This window comes from Pseudopipra pipra, chromosome 10 (genome assembly GCF_036250125.1).
Source record: "Pseudopipra pipra isolate bDixPip1 chromosome 10, bDixPip1.hap1, whole genome shotgun sequence".
In the NCBI taxonomy this organism is placed as follows: Eukaryota; Metazoa; Chordata; class Aves; order Passeriformes; family Pipridae; genus Pseudopipra; species Pseudopipra pipra.
In genome coordinates this window covers 7396927-7416698 of record NC_087558.1, presented here as the reverse complement: position 1 = coordinate 7416698, position 19772 = coordinate 7396927, and the positions used below count along the sequence as shown (strand labels likewise).

General features: G+C 39.9%; 1 protein-coding gene across 3 annotated transcripts in view; it reads right to left on the bottom strand.

The window, feature by feature from the left end:
- USP13 (ubiquitin specific peptidase 13) overlaps positions 1-19772 on the bottom strand; it is a 48567-nt gene continuing 28795 nt past the window's right edge. For 2 of the 3 annotated variants that reach the window (XM_064665914.1, XM_064665915.1), the window contains 14 exons: positions 19402-19589; positions 17902-17973; positions 17552-17645; positions 14455-14580; positions 12973-13126; positions 11457-11631; positions 10962-11050; positions 10465-10587; positions 8983-9009; positions 8099-8242; positions 6965-7131; positions 6299-6461; positions 4594-4678; positions 1-3947 (listed from right to left, as the gene is read on the bottom strand). In XM_064665914.1, coding sequence (XP_064521984.1) covers positions 3854-3947; positions 4594-4678; positions 6299-6461; positions 6965-7131; positions 8099-8242; positions 8983-9009; positions 10465-10587; positions 10962-11050; positions 11457-11631; positions 12973-13126; positions 14455-14580; positions 17552-17645; positions 17902-17973; positions 19402-19589 — 1701 coding nt within the window. In that variant the 3' untranslated portion in view covers positions 1-3853. Of the gene's footprint in view, positions 3948-4593; positions 4679-6298; positions 6462-6964; positions 7132-7775; positions 8016-8098; positions 8243-8982; positions 9010-10464; positions 10588-10961; positions 11051-11456; positions 11632-12972; positions 13127-14454; positions 14581-17551; positions 17646-17901; positions 17974-19401; positions 19590-19772 lie in introns of those variants that run through there. The other variant, XR_010433023.1, reaches the window with a different exon arrangement.

Sequence of the window (19772 nt, the reverse complement as noted above, 5' to 3'; positions counted from 1 at the left end):
CCAGATGTGAGAATATTTCTTTTTAATTTAAAACAGTTGCAACAATGTCATTCACAACCTTTCTCATCTTGGACAAATACTCTCCAAAAAGTTAACAGTGCTTCAAGCAAACAATTCTGAGTGGTGCAAAGTAAACCAGGACAGACATTTCCAGGATACAACAGTAAAACCACTGAAGAGTGAGTAGAAATCAGACACTGATCTCAGCCATTAAAGTAGGAAGGGTGATGGGGAAAACAATAAAATGTCCAGTTACATATTTTGCATAGTCTTTCAATGCATGAAAGCAGCAAAGAGGATAAAAATGGCTGCTGCCAGGATGGAGAACAAAAGGAATGAATTGGAGAGGCTTCTAAAGCAATCTAATGAGCTCTGGTTGTACCCATAATCCAAATGTGTTCTGTGACCCAGTGGAGGCTGCCTGAAGCAAAGAACTAGGCTGAGGCTGGTTTCAGTTCCACCAAAGTGAGTCAGAGGTAATGTCATTGAACCCAGTAGAGTTTCAAGTGATGGGAGTTCAGAAACATCTACACTTGTTGTAAAACCACAGCTCTGAATAAATTAATTTTTATTCTAAACGAGTAGAAGTTGTTGAGTTTTTCTTCCTTCCAATTTCCTAACCTAAATGTATTATACATAGAAGTAAAAATCAGTCTGAGAAATAAGAGAATTATTCACTGCCAAGTCCTGGCTTGCCATAATTCTCAGGTTAGATTGTCTCAAACAGCTCACAGTGATTTTTCTTCCTCCATCTCTTTTTTGGCAAGAAGCCCTCAGCACACTGAACTCCCCAGCAGCTCTTCCACCACTCAGACACAGGGAGTGTGCCCAGGTTGTGTACTGAGGTCTGGCCCAGCACAACTCAGCATATATAAATTTTAGCAGCCAAAGCCTGATAAATTATTCAGTACAGGCTGTTTGAGTGTGGTTTCTGCATGCCGTAGTTTAAAAAACAAAACAAAACAAAACAAAAGAAACCACCAAAACAAACTCCTCTCCCCCACATTAGGCTGAAGAGTCAGGAGTTTACATCCTGTCCTCCAGATTCAAGATGTTCTTCACACATATCCCATCACAAAAGGGAGACAACCAGCAATTTGAAAAAGAAGGGAAGCCACTGCTTTGGGAGAGAATAAAATAATGCCTCAAGCAGCTGACTGAAGAATTTCTAACATATTTCTAACTGCTAAATTTCAGAAGTCCTGTAAGCCCTTCCCCTAAACTGCTCCCTGCACTCCTGACCAGCTTGGTGGTTTTGGGTGGGCAGAACACGAGTCATGAACTAAAAAGAACTTTCAGGAGCTGAGCTGCTACAGTTCCCTTACACAGCCAGCCAAGGGCTCTCCCCTTTCAGTTACTATTTCCAGTTTATCTCCTCCCAGCCTTCCAAGTGTGCCTTGTGACATCAGGCAGTCCCACAGCCATTACAGTTTTAGGATGCACCAGACAAATAGTTTGCAATAGTCCAAGCTCCATCCTTGATCCTACAAGACCAGCCATGCTTCCAGTTTAATAATGAACATGGGAATTACTCTGTTGGCCTTTATTTACCCAACTTTTCTAAATAAAAAGGCAGTGACCACCAGATCTTGTTAGTTTATAAATAGCCCTTTAAGTTCACAAGGCAAGAGGGAAGCTGTTGTGCTGAACTTCCTTGGAATATAATTGTGAATTAAAAAAAAAAAACAAACAACTTTTTTTTTTAAAAGGAGGGAAAAAAAAAAGGCCTTTTCTCCTTTTCCTACTGCCAGAATGAAAAAACATGTAGATATACGGAAGTTTTGCTCTTTCACTTTCACTTTAAATAGAGGATGTATCACTACATAATTTGCTGATTTGCTGATCCCATTTTCAGATCTGCCATTTTCTGGTGAAGTACACAACTATCTAAAACATGGAAGAAGGAAAAAAATTACTGGCAGCTTTTATTTCATCCAGAATTGGTGGTTCAATAATTACAAGGCAGCTGAATCTCACAGGGGACACTTATTAATATGCTAGGACACCATGATTCTGTGTCAATAAGAGCACTAAGTGCTGGGAGCTTTCCCAGCAATTAGGCACCTTTACACTGTACAGAATTATTGCACTGGAGTTTCTCTCCAAATCTTTTAAGATCAAAAACTGATTAAAAAAAACAACAGTGTTTTTTGGCTCTGCGTGAGGCTTTATGATCAGAGGGAGAACTATTTTCCCCCAAACACTGGGAAAAAAATAAAATACCCTACTCGTACCTAGACATTTAATTTGGGTTCTCTTTTGTAGTGTGTAGCTGCCTGAATTTTTGCTATTAAAGTTGTAGGAACTGACTGCAGAGAAAATGCAATTACACTTCCTGGGTTCTCCTCCACTCTGTAAGGAAGAGGGTTTTTTGACTGTTGCAATTTATTTTGAGAGCTCAGTAACATTGTACAAGGCAACTCCAGCAACAGTCTCTAAGCAGTGGCCAACACTGTGAACCTTTGGGGTATTTTTTGGAATCATGAAAGGTTTCACACTCATCATTGTAATTTTTCTAGAATCAGTGTTTTCAAATATAATTTAAAAGCCCACATATATATTCTTCATTGTAAAACAACCTGAAATAACACCAAAAAAACAAAAACAGACAGGAAAGGCCAGCCCCTACCTACCCACCCCTTAAACCATGCCAGAGACATCAAACACCTTTCAGAAGGTGTCTATTGAAGAGATCAGATTATTGGTGTGTTTGCAAGTTTTAAGAAGGCTGAAATATCAATTTAAGGTTTTTTGTTCTTGTTGGGTTTTGTTGTTTGGTTTTTTTAAGGGGGAGAAAGAGGGGCAAATCAATAAATCAGCAATTTTACTAGGCAATTTCCCCTGCTCACAGAGCAAACTCTGTATTTAAAGAATCCTTAGCAGAAAGCAGATTTTCACTGTGAATACTTCGTCAGGGAGTTGATTTCAGCTGGAATATGAGTTGTCTAGATGTAAGTTTCCAGGATGTAAATATAACAGGACATTAAACCCTTCCTTATCTCCTCCATATGAAACCCAAATTTAAATAATAGCCTTGCCTTTCCTGAGGGTATATGTTTAATTTCACAGTCAGAAAGTCTGCTTCTTTTAGCCATCTGTAATCTTGTATCTGTTGGAAGAACTTGCAAAATGAACATTCAAGAGAAGATGAAGAAATCTATGTCTGCAAAAATAAAATCAACTATTTCTCTTTGGCAGAAAATGTACCGGGCACTGATAGGAGATTGCTTCTATCTCCATTAGGCTCTTAGACTTATGTATCAAAAAAGGCAAATCAAAATACTATACCACTGAATTTCAACAGACATAACTTTAGTTGACTTTTCTCACTGCACTGAAAATAACCTCTGAAATAAGATCTGCTTTGAAGAACAGTCACATACCCTCTCCCTCCAACTTTTATATGATTTCCACAAGTGGTCTTGGCTCTGGTTGAAAACACTGGCTTTCAATTACCAAAGACACCAATGTTTGTTCGTGGTTTTCAACAGATGCATGGACAGAACAGGCAGGAGCTGGGATGTACTTGGCTATTTTTGTTCAACACTGAAGCTTCCACTTTCTCCCCACACTGGTTGCAAACTCCACCAGTAATCTGCATGGCCTTTAAGGTGTATAAATTTAAAACAATGTACTACACAGCACCTAATAGAAATTTCCCGTCTAACATTTAAGGCGGCATCAAATGACTGTTTTTAAATACACTATAAACATCCCATGTTTTCTTTTGCTTTTTGGCAGTCCAAGGGTTAGGGGTCTTTTGTTGGGTTTAGATTTTCTTTTTTATTGTACGCTTTTTTGGGCAGGTTAAAAAGGCTTATGGCTTCTTAAGGCCAGGAAATAGATTTGAGGTCTAACTTGGTATCCTATGGTAAAAATAAATGTAGCCCAGGTCTTTGGGAGGTCGTTCTGAGGCACAGACTCTGAGGTCATTGTAGATCACCCATCTGAAAGGAAAAAAAAGATGGATCACACTCTGTGTGTATGAAAATCATCACTAGTTTATCAGGGACTTCTCAGACATAAACCTCAAAGAGCTTAAAATCTAAAATTAGGTATTGCAACAAGAATAAAAGATCAGAGAAACAGCCAAAGCAGAGTGTTGGCAGAGCCAGGAAATGAAAAGGAATGGGGACATGAAGAGGCATGTGTCATTACAGTTGAAATGAAGGAAAATCAGGGATTCCCAATGCCAGATAATGGGAGCGTATCAAAATCACAGCCCAGATCAGCACCACAGTACCAGCAATACTAGTATCAGCCCATAGTTTGATGGCTTGCTATCAATGGGGAACAAAAGGAAGTGGGGGACAGCTCAGATAAACTAAGCCAGATACAGAACCAATGCCCCAAACTGAAGAAATTTGTAACAGCAAGCACGGGAGAGTCAATGGTACACTTCAGCACAGACCTCAGTGGAATCAGAGCTGACTCATCACATCTACAATCTGTAACAAATTTCATTTCTTTGTTGGGAAATGTATAGATGGTAAAACACGTGTTGTCTGCTGTGAGCACACCCTGCACTGTAGAGATTCATGCCTCAAACCAAGCATTTGCTTATCCCTGTGTGAGTCTCCCAGTTGCACCCACCTTCCTTCCTTTTTGAGATGACAAACATAGTGGCCACTCATCGTGGATGTTCCCATGTGGCTGATGAACCCAAACAGCTCATATCCTGTTTTAAGAAGTACAAATGGCATCATAAGGTTTTTATTGCTAACACTGAAATACGACTCCAGGGGAAATTTTCTTTCTAATACTGGAGAATCAGCTGAGCACTCCTAACTCACACTCTGCACCCCCAAACAGAGCTTCTGTTAGCACCGCAGCGTACTCTCACTCTACCTATTGGTCAGGTTCACTGTCAAACATCAGATTCACTGTCAAACATCAAACCAATCCTAATCAAACCCACACAGGCCTGTGCACACACCAGGGCTGTGATCACAGCCCCTACCAGGAAAGAAAACAGCAGATTCATTCCCAGTTCACAGATAGCACCACAGAAAGTGTCAGATATGGAGTTCATTCTGCACACAAATTAGCCATGTCTGTAAGTGTGATCACAGATCCCCTAAATATCAAACAAAATCCAGAAGTCTATATTTTAGCAGCCCATAAAAGAAAGGACAGGAAAGAAACCTCTTCCTTTAACACAAGGACAATTTTTGTGCCTAAAGTCCCTGGGGAACTCGGCATTGGTTCTTGATCCCCACCCATTCATGCCATTCACCCAAATTACCACCAAAAATAAAAGGGTACCTTCTTTCAGGATATTGCATAAGGACATGGGCCTGGATTTTGGTGGAGAGGGCTTTCTGGAGCCATTTTACAGAATCATGTTGGTTATCAGGATTTCAGGCACTCAGTAAATGGTCTCAGTCTATAAAGGCTAAGTACCACAAAAAATAATTATTCCAAATCTTCTTTTTTTTAACCTAGCAATAATCAATGTTTCCCATGTCTCCAAAAGAATTAAGGTTGGTATTTATTATGCTAATATAACAGTAGCAACCACAGAAACAAAAATAAAATTGTCTGTTAATTTTTTTTCATAAGACCTTTACATTCAAGACCAGACGTAGAAGTTTAAAACATACTACAGTTTTCAGAACTGGTCACTAAAGGCCCTTCAAAAAACGTTATGTGTTATCCTTATGTTAGCACCACTGCTGAGCTTTTGTACTCCAGTGCTGTTCCACTTACATCTGGTTCTTTGCCTGCTTCACAACTCTGCCCGCTGTACCTTAGCCCCATCTTGTGGTTTATTTAGCAGTAGTATGACAGAGAATCTCAACCAAAAGAAAACAAAACAAAAGCAATACATGCAGGATACAAACTATATCTGACATATTTTGAACAAGGAGCTTGGTTGAAAGGATTATGAAACTGTCCAGCAGACCACAGGAGGACAGAAACTCGGGTGGTCTGTAACAGCAGCATCTGTCTTTAGGATGCTCAGACTCTGAGGAGTTAAACATAGTAGCTTTTCTCTGTCTTTTTATCTTATAGCAACAGAAAAAAAGTAAATCTTGGCCAGGACAGACTTACATGCTCTGGTAACAACAAACTCAGACTCAGGTTATTAAGTGAGTCCAAGGAAAGAGTGTTCTGAGTAAACACAGCCCACAGAATTCAGCAGCCAACCAAGCCCAGAAGCAAGACTGGAAGAGAATGGTCTGGATCATGTCCAAAAAGGCACAGTAACTACTTTCAAAACAGGAAGGAGCTCTATGAATGGTATAGGTGTGACATAACAACGTGATAACCAGTTCTAAGCTGAAGGAGAACTTACTTCCAGGCCCATCTTTGATCCTGGGTCCCTCTGACCCTGTGTCTGCAAGGATATTGGCATTAGCATTGTTCTCCATATCCATCGTGTCCAAGGCAGGTTCACTTTCTTCCTCAAGGTCAGGGTGGTTGAAGATCCATTCCAGTGCACGCTCCAAGTTATTGTTCTGTGAGCCAAATAATCAAAAGAGCAGCCTTTAATACATTCTCTACCATCATGCTGCCACTCAACAGTATTTGAACAGAGTAAGGATCATGTTAACAGCACTTAAAACTTGAAAAGGTACACAATCTACCTCAGAGTAAAATAGTATTCAACAAGCACTCTGCAGAGGCTTGGAATATGGAAAAGAAATAATCTCACAATTAAGACCCATAACCCCAGGTTCTTATCTTGCAGACACATAGCCTTTAGGCATCCAGGTTATTGTTGAACGATAGTAAAAGCAGGTAAGTTTTCCTCACTGTCTTCCACACTTTGAGTGAAACACACAAACTGCCATCCCCACTCCAGAGAAGTCAGGCATACCACACTCTGCCAGAATAGTTCTGGTGCATGATCCACTAACTGGATTTTTATATACACTTCATAGGCATCTGAGCATGCACCTGTACAAAGTACAGAACATGAAACAAAATTCAAGTGCTACCAATAATCCATGGAACTCACTGTTGCCTTCAGCGCTTGAATTGCTAGATTCCTTTGGAATCCCATGGAAATGATAATTGCAACCATCTCTTCAGGAGGCTGGTTATCTAACCCTACAGCTCCTAATGCTGCTGCCCCACTGGAAGCAACTTCTCCAAATGCAGATACGACCAATGGCTCAGCGAAGTCTAGAACAAACAAATATTCATCAGTTCATTCTTTTGCCTCACTGAAGTGGAAAGTCAACAAAAAACACAAACAAACAACAAGCAGGACCTCAAAGCAGTCCCGAAATCAATGTAAGTTCATTTCACTGGCATCTAAATTGGGACTTAGATGTGTGGAAAGCCTCAAAAAAACCAAAATGAATGTGTACATTACAAAATATCTAGCAGACTGGGATAACTTGGCACATTGCAGAAGTCAAACAACTGAAGGAAAGTAGCACAGAATGGTATGGAAGCAATGATGTCACCAGGATAATAGACAACCCAGTGCATAGATGTAAAATGAACCGATTCCATTCCTGAAAATGTCAGCTAAGCCCAAGTGAAACTCATTCCCCATTTACACAAGCAGCACAAAAGCCCATGGTGAAGCATGAACTTAACCAAATCTGGAGCTTCCTGGCAAGGGAGTACTCAGATATACCCAGTGCTGGATCAGTAGCCTGAACTTTGCATGGATGAAACACAGGACGTGGAGAACATCTAGCAGCCCTGTCCATCACTAGATAGCCCAGGTTCTAAGTACAGCATGAATGCTCTAGCCTGAGCTAGAGAAGGCTGATATGGAAGAAAAGCATCCAGACCACAGGATTCTTTGTACTTACACTTGATCACAAGTCAGCTTCCCCCTTAGCAGCCCGGACCTAGCCAAAGGGTGGAAACACAGAGCTGGCCCACACCATTGGTGAGGACAGGAGGGTGTACTTCTGGTGTAGCTTAGTTTGTTGTCTTCTTCTAGGCAGAGGATACCACATAATGGTCAAGTTCTGCACATCCCAGGAGCAGTTTAGGAAAATTCACTCACACCTCCAGGTTTCCCAGGTGGGGAAGGGGCCGTTGTTTCTCTGTCACACATTATAAAATTTCTACTGACTGCCAAAATACACAATGAGGAACTGAGTTTAACTTACACCTTCCAGTCACTGACCTGGTTCTTCCATGTGTGCAATGATCCAGTTGAAAGCAACTTCAGCACCCAGGTTGCCTGTATAGTACACAGCTTTCCGACAGGCTTCCAAAGGAAAGCCCATTTCTGCCAGTTGCATAACTGAAGACTCATCAATATCTAGGGCTACAAGAAAAGACCTTCTAAAATATCAAAGTCTAATTTCATCCAGTGTATAAGATGTCTTATTGTTATTAATGGTTATTGTTATTCATATTACAGTACCTATCCCTTGGATTTGGTTTCGTACTTCAATAAACCCACAGCCATAAGCCTTGTACACAGCATTACAGTAGTTGCTATGGACTTAGAGATAATCTTTTGTCACAGTAATCTACACAGATCATTAAACCTTGATGGATGACTACAGGACTTTATTTATTAAGAAACCTCACCACTGGATTTCAAGGGGTGAGGAAGTCAGATGGTGAACTTAGCTAGAAATGGCAGCCAAAAACAAGCACCTCTCAAAGGCAGGATCTTGCAGGTTAGAGAAACAACACCTTCCAGATCTATCAGTGTCCACTTGAACTTCATCTCTGAATGACAGCTTTAGATTAAATCACTGTCCAGAGGGAGCCAGGATCAAGTAGCTGTGACCTCCAGAACTGCAAGATCCTCCTGAGGAGCAGCAGATGGAGGAGCAGCTCATATTCTGGCTACACTGATGCTACTACAGACTCTTTTCTAAGAGAATCCCACACATGTGGAAGTAAATGCTGAACAAGTACAGAAATCAGCTGTTATTTAGAAGCATGCAGGGCAACATTTCATGCATCTCTATGATGAGAATCCATTAGCTGAGCAAAAGCATGACAACCTTTTAAGCAGCTGAAATACCAGTCTCAGAAAAATGAGATACGTACACTCCATGAAATGGTTCGTCATACGATCTGAAAATTAAGAATGGAAAAAAAAACAGGGAAAAGGACTTATATGAAGGTTAAGCAGATCCATATGTGAAAAAACAATTCCATATTTTTAAAGTCATAGAAACATTTGACCTCATAGAGACAAGGCACACTCATCCTTACATCCCCAATGTTTTTGCCATGAACTAGAGCAGTAATTTCCCTTAGTTCAGAGCAAAGTGTCACTGGTACTAAAAACCAGTAGGAAATAAAGCTGATGGTTGACCTAAGCAAGAATCTGTTTTGTTATAAATAAAGTATCATCAGCCATGCATTTACACTAAAACTAGATCAGTCCATTCAACAAGAGGGTAAGAAGGAACAGGCCTTTGTGAGAAACCTCTACAGATATGGGATGAAATTAAAACCTTTAGAGAACTGAATTTTGCGATATCCTTCATCTGCACACAATTTCAGGTACTGGTGTTCTTTCACCTACATACAGCTTGATATTATGCCATTTCTATTAAAAATATCCAAGCAAATAGGGGCATCATGTCATGAGAGTAGTTGCATTACTGGTTTCATATTAAATACTGAAGCACCCAAATGCCAGTCATTTGGAGGAAATTGCAACAACCTGGGTCTAAGGTCACATTTTACTAGCTATAAACTAGCACATTTTACTAGCCATTTACTAAGGCATCATTTTACTACCCATAAACCATTTTGTTTTCCAGAAAAACCCAGGGGAGGAGGAAGGAGGACATTCTAATATTCTTGTTTCTGAACTTTAGCGTAAAAGAAACGGTATTTAAGGGGGAAAAAGCCAGCATAGCATGTTATTCACTCCTTTCTGCTCTAGAAATATTTTAGTTAGCCTTTTGACATCATCTCCTTAAGACAGCCTTTTTTAATGGGCTGTACAGCCACGTGCATCCAGAGAAGAGAACTATGCATGCATGGGCAGCTGCATGTCTAACATGCAGCTAACAATCCTTGTATTTTAAGAATTAATAAAAATTTTAATCTTAATCTATGCCTGGAAAACTGTTATCTTAAAATGTGGCCCCTTGTGCACAAAGTATTGTCCGGTGAATTAATCAGTTCTGCAGACATGTTGTCCTTGTTGTGCCACGTTGAACCAAATGTTCGGAATTACTAAGTAAAGTCTGTGACTAAGGAGAAGAGCACCTGCTCAGAACTGTAACACTAAAATCCTACATCAATAATTGCAATAAAAGACAGATTTTAAAATTTCTGCCCATGGCACAGGGGTTGGAACCCCCCGTTCCAACCCAAACCAGCCTGAAAACATCAAAGCTGGAAGAACTAGGGATGTCTAGCAGGGAAGACAAAAGGCTGTGTTGTAAAAGTCTTCAATGACAGAAGCACAGAACTGCTTTTTTGTTCACAGTCCCAAAATGTGAAGATTAAAGAGAATCCCTGTGTGCTAGAAGGAAAGGGGAACACATGAGACAGTAAGCCAGTAAATACCTTTTGGATCATCGGGAATGACAATGGGAGGAGCAATGTCTGGAAGTTCCTCTTCTCCTGGCTGGAGCCCCCTGGCCCGAAGGTGGCTGATATCCAGGAAATCTGGCATGTCTATAGAAACATCTACAAAAGCAGAGAAACAGGCTAAGCTTATGCACCCAGCAAAATGACCCTTGTGGTGTAACCTACCCCTTCAGAGAGGGGACTCCGATACTCAAGGTACAAGCACAGACAGGATTCTCCTTCTGAAAAGTTATTTGAGACATTTGGAACACTAAAACAATTTAACTAGGAGGTCAGATTACATGAAACTGTGTTTTAACTCCACAGACCTGCTGGTTTGGTTTAACTTGTCATAAAAGGAAAGAAGACTCAATTAGGATCTTCACAGTACAAACTTAAGAGTCAAGTCAGGTCCTCATTACAGACCAAAGCGTGTACACTTTATCCATTATCTTGGATAGAATGAAGAAAAGGTAAATATAAAAAGCACGTACCAAGCTTTTTGGGTATCCAATCAAGGCCAAAGGTGAATTTCTTTATCTGCACCACTAAGTACTCAGGAAACGAAGCAAAACGGGAAGTCCTGTCAAGGACAAGAAATACAATTCTTTCAAACAAGGCAACAAAATCACATGGAGCACAGACTTCAGAACCTCATGCACACTGAGATGAACCATTGCTAGTTGATAGACAGGATCAAATTCTAAAATGTGGGCAAACAATTAAGCTACAAGCATTTAAAGTTCAAGCTCTTAACAACCAGACTGCATCACCTCTTGGAGGATGACAGTTGAGAACAATTGATTTCCTGCTCAATGCATCACTACAACTTGTCAGGCTTGATCTGCACATCACATTTATGAGTGAGCCCCAACAACAATACAACAGCAAAACCCACTATGCTTTTGTCTGTTCCTCTCTGTATCACGTCCAGGTAGCAAGACAAGCACAGAGCACAGATTTTAACAGGCAGCTGGACACACACTTACTTAACTCCTGCAGATTTTGCTTGAAGGGCACTACTCCAGAAATCCTCTACATTGCTGGGTTCAGAAAAGGCCTGCAGACATGCACTAAATGGGATCTTGGCACGGACAAGTTCTGGTGGAGGTCTCCTTGCAGCTTCTGCTTCTCGCCTCTTCAATTCATAGGCAATTAATTCATCTGAGAAATATGCACAACACTAATGAATACTGTCATGGTTGTGTGTTCCTCACCAGGCCTATTTTTGCAAGTTTTGAAAATGCAAAAAAATACTTAGCAATAAAACTTTTACATGGCTTTAACCAGACACCAAATTTTTTTGTCTGCATCGGGTTCAGGAGCTACACTTAAAGACACATCTCTATTTTGAAGGGGTTTGTTCATGGTGAAAACACAGAACTGGAAATGCCAGGCAACCACCAATGAAAATCTTGCCATGACAGTCAGAATCCTGTGTGAATAGTAACACCAACTACCCACTTTATCAGCTCAATCTGAGTTGGAAAGTTATTGCTGTCTATTTCTGTCATCTGACTATCTGGACAGGACAGGATTATGTATGATCTAGAAAAAGTCCTGACACCAGCAAGCTGAGCAGTGCCATATGGCAAATTTATAAACTAATCTGTCTTCTGAGTCATTACCTGGAAATAACATGCTCTTTTATAAGCAACAGAATCATCACTGAAACTGATGAACAAAGATTGCAAAGTTATCCTAAACTTAACGTCCACTTCAAGGAGTTGTGGGCTAGGTGAAAAGCAGTAGGTAGACTTCTCAGCTTTGTGCTACTTCAAAGGATCTCACTAAACAACCAAAATACTTCCCTCTGGCTATAAAATATTTTACATATTGAATCTGTGAGGCACATCCCCCTTCTACTGTTCCTGTGATGTCTCCTTCACTTCTACCTCAAGCACACATTTATTGTTAGTCTGCAAGACTCTTCACCACTGATTGCAGGGGCAACCACGATTTGTCAGTGCCTCTCTCCTGCTTCCAAGTTTTCAAGTCTCCTCACCTATTGTCTCCTTTAAAAACAAGCGTCCTATTTCAGACAGCTTGTAGGCATCAAAAAGCCACTCCTGTTTATTAAATCAACATCCAATGCTTCATCCTCCTTCCCTACAGTCCAGGATATCCAAATTGTGTATTTTGTATTTATACATTACAAACTATCTTATACCCCTATTCTCTATTATCATATTAAATCTTCTAATCTGCTGCTAACAAACACAAAGCCAATTCGGTTTTTTTGATTGGTTTGGGGGGTTTGGGGTTTATGAGTGTGTTTTTACCAGATATTTATTAGCTAGTATGTTCAGTTCCCTTTTTATGATGAAGAAGTTAGTTTATAAACCTTTTCACTGCCCAGGACAAAGGAGATTCAGTCCTAAGGGGGATCTCTGGGCACACACATGACCCCCCTGCCCCCGCAACACACACGCAAAACAAGGGTGAACACCTTGTACTACAAGTGTGGCACATCCCTGGGTCAAACAGACCAGTTTCTTTCTTTACCTTTGTTTGTTGCTGCCTCCATGGCAACAGGTAACTGCATGATGTAGTCCACCCTCTCGGTGTAGCGGACCTTTCTGGACTGGCAGCACTGCGTGCGCTCCTCCACCAGGAACCGGAACACATCACTCGGGTTTTCTGAACCCACAGGGTTCCTCTGAAAGGAATATTAAACCCAATCACTTATGTGATGACCATTAAAATGACCAGACAACCCAAAGGCTGCTGGTTGTTTTATGGCGAGCACAAAGACACCGATCTTGCACCCGGATCTGGCAGCTCAGCTTGCATTGCACTGAATGCAAAAATCTTGCACCCGTAGAGAATAAACTGAAGTCCACAATGTCTGCACCCACAGCAGTATCTTTCTACACAGGAACTTGCAGAGCATGTGCCTAATGAACCTGACTGAGTCAAGGTGAACAGAAGGAGGTAGGGAGGTGGCAGGTTACAATAAAGATAGAAAGCTCAGGCAAATAACACGGAGCATCCTTTCAGCAAACAGAATTGCTCCCACCACTCTCAATCTGCACTGAAACAGAACAAGCAACTTGTAGTTCATTATCCAAATGGGAATGTCAAACAAATAATATACCTCCTCCTTGTTGTTCACGGTAATGCCTGTTATCAGGCAAGAAACAGAGAAGTGTCTTCTAACCACCCTATAATCAGTACATGCATTTTGGGATGTGGAACATTATGCATGCAAATGTGAGTAACTTCATCTAGAGACTGTAACACATGAATAAACACCCTCGATTCTTGGGGAAAATGGGAAAACGAGGGAGGAGGGTAGACAAGAAATGCTTTACATCAAAACTGATGTATTTGTAAATTCCTTTTCAGAAAGACAGCATTAAAATTCACAGTATGATTCTTATACACACAGCAGTGAGCTGGAGCTCAGTGGAACTTAGACTTTTATACTAAAATATTCAACTGACAAATAGTTACATAGTTTTCAGCAGAGAAGTCCTTCCTCCTGTGATTCAGTGATGTACAGCTGGGATTTGCAAAAGAGCTGGACAGGGTAATTAATTTGCTCCCTAATTATATTAATTAGGAATAATAATAATAATAATAATAATAATAATAATAATACCCAATTTGTTAATATTCCATGACAAACTTCAATATGGTAAGCAAACAGATAGCATGTAAACATAACACAAACAGCAATTTAAAAGGTCACATATGTTTATAAATCTTATAGCCTGTACAGTGATGCTTGACCTCTTTATATCTCCTACAGCTGCTATCAGCAGCATTGGCCCTGCGAATGGTCATGCAAGAGTCTGAAGTAAAGAAAAGGAAGAATTAAAGAAACAACTGTTTATAAACCAAAATACATTTCCATTAGTGGCATTTTCTATATATCTAAGACCAAATACACTGTAATTAAAAAAATTAGACTCTCATACAACAGATTTGCCCTCATTTTCTAATATAACCAAGGAAAAGAAGCATTAATTGGGATTTTCTCACCTCTACTAGATTTATAAGATGTAGGAAAAATTCCTGTGCGTCTTGTTGTCTATTAGAGGAAAATTCTGGGTGGCCTTTACTTATAAAAGCCTTAAACATCCTGGGAGATATTCCATTGCGTTGAGGCTAAATGAAACAAAGAGAAAAATTTTAAAGAAACATTTTTATTCAATCCTGGACCAAATATCCCAAAGTCACTCCACTAGATCTACCTGTGGCCCATTTCTGCCACTGGAGAAATGATAGTTTCTGTTTCATCTACTTTTCCATTTTAATAAAAATGGGGAGGGCCCAAAACATGATTTGGGGGTTTTAGAGTATGTTTTATGACTTAGTTTCTACAGTGCTCACTCTACCTGTTCTAAGGCATTTGCAAATTAAAAGAGACTACTCAAGGTTTGCTAAAGGTTAGTAGTTTTCAGAAAGGTGTTGGTCATGTTGAAAGACCATAACTCATTGCCTTTAGCCTTTCAGTGGGAAACTACCCTAAATCAGAAAATCTCTAGCTTCCAAGAGAGTCCTAGTTTTGACTTTCTCATCCTCTATGCTAGTTTAAGAGGACTCCCCAGTCATTCCAGATCCTCAAGACAACACTAGCTATTTTGCCATTTAAATAACACTTCTGAAGGGGTCAGAATCTTTTCTTCAGATTTGCTCTCTTCCTCTATGAAACCAAATAATTTTCAAGGCCATCGTAGCAAAAGTATAATTCTCAAAGGCTGTTAAAAACTCAGTCAATCTCATTCATTACTAGAGTTGCATTATCACACCAACATAAAAATAGAAAAAGTAGCATGAAATGGAAGGCACATAAAGCACACACTAAAAGAGCAAAATTTTATTCTTTGTTTTACCAGGGTAGAATACTCCTAGAACCACTGAAACCAAAGGCAGATTCTCAATTTTAATTCTTTTTTAATTTCTGGCACTACACCAGCAACCACATTAGCCTAAGATGCTCCTTAAAGTCTCTTGTAAAGAGACAGAGTCCTGGTATTGCTTGGACGAAGAGATGTTCTAGGGATTTCTGAATCTTGGGTTATATTTGCTTCAATGTCCTCAACTGCCTTTCATCAAAACTAGGACTCGGGAGAGAAATGCATAAACTAGCTCAGATCACTAAATACCAGGCTTCTTCCCATGCCAGAAGCAGAATTATGGCACACTCATCCTGCTGTATAATGCAGTGAGTTTGGAATCAAGCCTTGTTTATACCTATACACTTTGAACAAGAAGAAGAGAAACATGCTATGTGTGACAGTCTATAAAAGAGGATTGAATCTTGCAATCTAAACCCTTTCCACCTCAAGGACACAAAACTCCCCCAAAGCTAAAGCTCTAAACAGAAAATCAAGTAGTAGCTGATGACCCATTAGGCTTTCAGCCTCTTTTTAATGTTAAAGTGGGTCCAAGAAAAATGCTGCCATTTCCAGGCTAAAGTCCCGTGGTGAAAAATTTCAACTCCACAGTACCATGAATATTTATAGAATACCTGGCATACTTTCCCCATCAACAGTTGCAAAATAGTTTAGCTAAATATAGATTGTGCTGGACCACTGCAGATCTCATATGAATTGCTTCTACAAGCAACAACTCCCCAAAACTTTGGATGAGTTCCAAAGGCTCAGAAAGCTACAGAACTTCTTTGCATGTAGGAGGGGACAAAAAAGGAAAGGAAAAAAAAATAAAATTAATAATTGATTTTATAGACACAAAGCAAAAGCACTTGAAAACACTGAAGGCCTAAAATTCTATGCAGTTATATTTATTAAAATGTCTCTGAAAGACAAAATAATATCTCAATGTATATCAGCATTAGTGGTGGGAGGGGGAAGGCACCAAACAAAAAAAAGCATCCCCAAGCTGAAAAAAACATAGATTCACATTCCCAGAGTGAAGGAATGGAGAAAATATCTACATCTGATTTTTTTAAAATAAGTCTTCAATACAACAAGGAACAAAAGGTGTAAAAGCTGTTTCAAATCCTAATATCTGCTATGAATTGCTTGATAAGGAATTCATTTGAGGCATGTAACTTCAACTTTATTAAACTGCATTTATGAACACCACAAGCACCATTAAATGCCAGTAGATGCCTACTGCAACCTAACAGAGATTTATACCATCTGTCATTACAAAGTTCTCAATATCTCATTGGTAGTAGTGGATGCAGAGCTAAACATGGAGGTGTAGCTTTATTTGAAGGATTCAGGTCCCTGAACTTCCAGCACATTATTCTTCATTCACATCCTGGGTGTGTTTAGCAAAGCAGGTCAGTCAGTACACATAATTCAGTGCATGGTGAAATCTGTTCCACTATTCCTTAGTCCTAGGGGTGTGTTGGTAAGTTTTGAAGTTGAACTTGAAGCAAGCAGGATTCATTATTTGTTTTTCCAAAACAATGAATAGCTGCCGTACAAACCAAGGAGACACAGGACTTTCAGATCATGTAAACTACTCTGTATCAGTACTCTGTCTGTCCAAAATCTCACTGGCATTCTGATTCCAGGAGAAATTCGTATATCAATAATTGATAGATGAAGGTAGAGGAAAACACGCATTTCCATGGAAACTATCACCATGGCTCTGTGGGAGAAACATGCATCACTTCTATGGCTCTGCATGGCCCCTCCATCTACATGAAAGCCTCCAGCACCACTTAATCTTGCATTACCTAGACAGCTTCTCCAGAAATCAGGTGGAATATTGTCAGACCCTTCCTGGAAAGAATTCTTTAGCTCTTTGTACTTCTTTCTGAAATTTACAGAGGATTTATAAGCTTGCTTCCAATACTCAAGACTCTCTGGATTTTTTTTGTTCCTCAGAGAAGATAAACATTGGTTGCCAATTCTATGAACATTTGCACTCATCACTGGAGCAGCAGAATACTTTATTAGCAGAACCAATGCTTGCTTTAATGTGCTGCACAAATAGAGCCTGACTAATATATCCCTGACTGGTATCCTGCACATTCCACCTTGCTAAGCATCCCATCCATGCTGGACCCACACGTGTTCTTCAATGCCCAGCACCTGTTCCCTTTTCTCAGGATATCACTTTTACCTAGTTACCAGGCTGTACAAACGCAGGCAAATACCTTGTGTTCTTCTTTCATCACCTGCTCAATAAGCTCAGATTTCATGGGTGGCTTAGAGTATTGGCCTGAAAGGAGGCCGTGTCCCAGTTTAGCCCTGTAAGGAAGAAGGTGGGGTGGAAACAAACATGTGAGAAAAACAGAAAAGAATAGAAGACTTTTATTTCAAGCAAAAAAGAAGTTTACTGTTTTTGAAACGGAACATCATTACCTGCAACTAAGTGGGCAAATCTTTCCATTCTACCTTGTGTCATATCTCACTTTCAAGCCCATGAAAAGGTGTTCTTTTGCCCTGCCATTAAGTTATTTAGATTCTATTTAAGTTGACCAAGTAAATAATTGAGAAAACTTACATCTGAGTGTTGAAATCTTGTGTTGGATCAAGAGGAGAGTAGTCAAATATTCGCGGAAGGTTTCCCACATACCTGGGCAGCAAGAACAAAGGAGAAACGTTCAAATACTGCAGCTTAATGAGTCAATCTATCCTTGGTGAGTGCTTCTATCATGCAAAACTAATAGTAAAGAAATTAGGTAACAGACATAGAGGCTTTACTTAGAAGCTCCTAGATATAAAGGATATGGCAGTGCTGTTCATCTGGAATTTAAATTCTATTCCTTGATCTTGAAATAGCTGCACAATGGTGTTGCTCAAAACCACAGAGCTGAGTTGAGAACCAAGGTATTTTCTACTCCTAACCAACACAAGCAAATAAACTCAAATTTGTAGCAGAACCATGTAAAAAGAGTGTTTCTATTGAGATTCTTCAGAGAAACCATTCTGACACCAGAACACACATAGTTGTAGCCAATCTGCTGGAAGCATTCAGTAGCACACTCTCTGAGCACAAATAAAAGCAGGCTAGGTAGATGTGGCCATATTGGAAGAATACATGTGATTTCTGCCTGGTCCCTCTTCCAAAGATCTCCACTACTTTGTTGACACTAAGTGTTCCAGGTAACTCCAAGGACCATGCTGTGGAAAATTATCTTCCTTGATATTTTTCAGCAATGGAGGTAGAAGAGCTGGAACTTAATGAATCTACAGACTGTACTACATTTGGCTAACAAAGTAAGCAAACACAAGTTTTCTTCCTCTTCTTCTCCAGAAGGTAATTCTAACATGAAAATCTGGCAGGCTTTCCAAAATCTAAAAGATTTACTTCCAGCACATACATTACTGGTGCTGTGGAATGAAAGAGAACTCTGAATTTTATTTCAAACCACAGACTGTCCTTTACAAAAAGGCTTCTCTCCTTGGAGTGATGTGTTCAGTTTTGGTCACCATGAGTATTTCATATTCTTCTATTGTGCTTTTGTCCTCTTAATTATTCAGTGGAAGAATAGGCTTTTTTCATGATTTTTTAAATTTTAATTAAAATATGCCTCTGACAGTTTCCCTCCTTAGCCAGACCTGCATGCAACAGGTGCATTGTTTTCTACTAGAATGAATCAATATTAACATGTTTGTGCCAGTTTTTTGTACAAATCACACTGGAGCAACAGAATGTCTCCTGCAGTGGTACAAAGGCATGGACCAGGACAAAACCCCTAATGTGATACTGATGATACCAAGATAAATAGAGATATGTGCATATGTATATAAACAGCAGAGACAGAGACATCAAATTTACAAGGTGGCATATGATTTCCTGCCACTTAAGTCAGTAAGTTCTGGTTTCAAAGGCAGATTGGATTTTGTGTTCCAACCTTTTCCAATCCTCTAAGCAGCCACTGAACTGACTGAAAGAGGCCTGTTTGCAGAGAAGACAAAAATTAAAATACCATTTTTCTTAGAAAAACAACACATTGAGCAAGCAGCAGCTAGTGACAAGAACTGGTGTGAAGCTACTTACGCTCGCTGGAACTCTGGGATGCTGAAAATGGCTTGCATGACAGCATTGAGGTAGCAGCTATTTCCCAGGTTCTTTATGCCAGTGTATCCTGGGCCATACATGGGCTTGAGTTTCACGCCAGCTTCCTGAATCACTTCCCATTCTGAGACTCTTGGCTTTATATCATTATCTCTCAGCCCGTTCTCTGTCTGAAAGCAACAAGATTTTCTTTTTAATCTGCTTAACTTCTGCAGCAATTATGTTGCTGCCATCATCACCAACAACATTGTGATCTATACTGCAAAAAAAGGAAAAGTCAAATTAATGGGCAAAGGGAGGTAAATGCTGCAAGTAAGGGAGAAGATGAGGGTCAGAAAGCTGGCAGCTTGTTC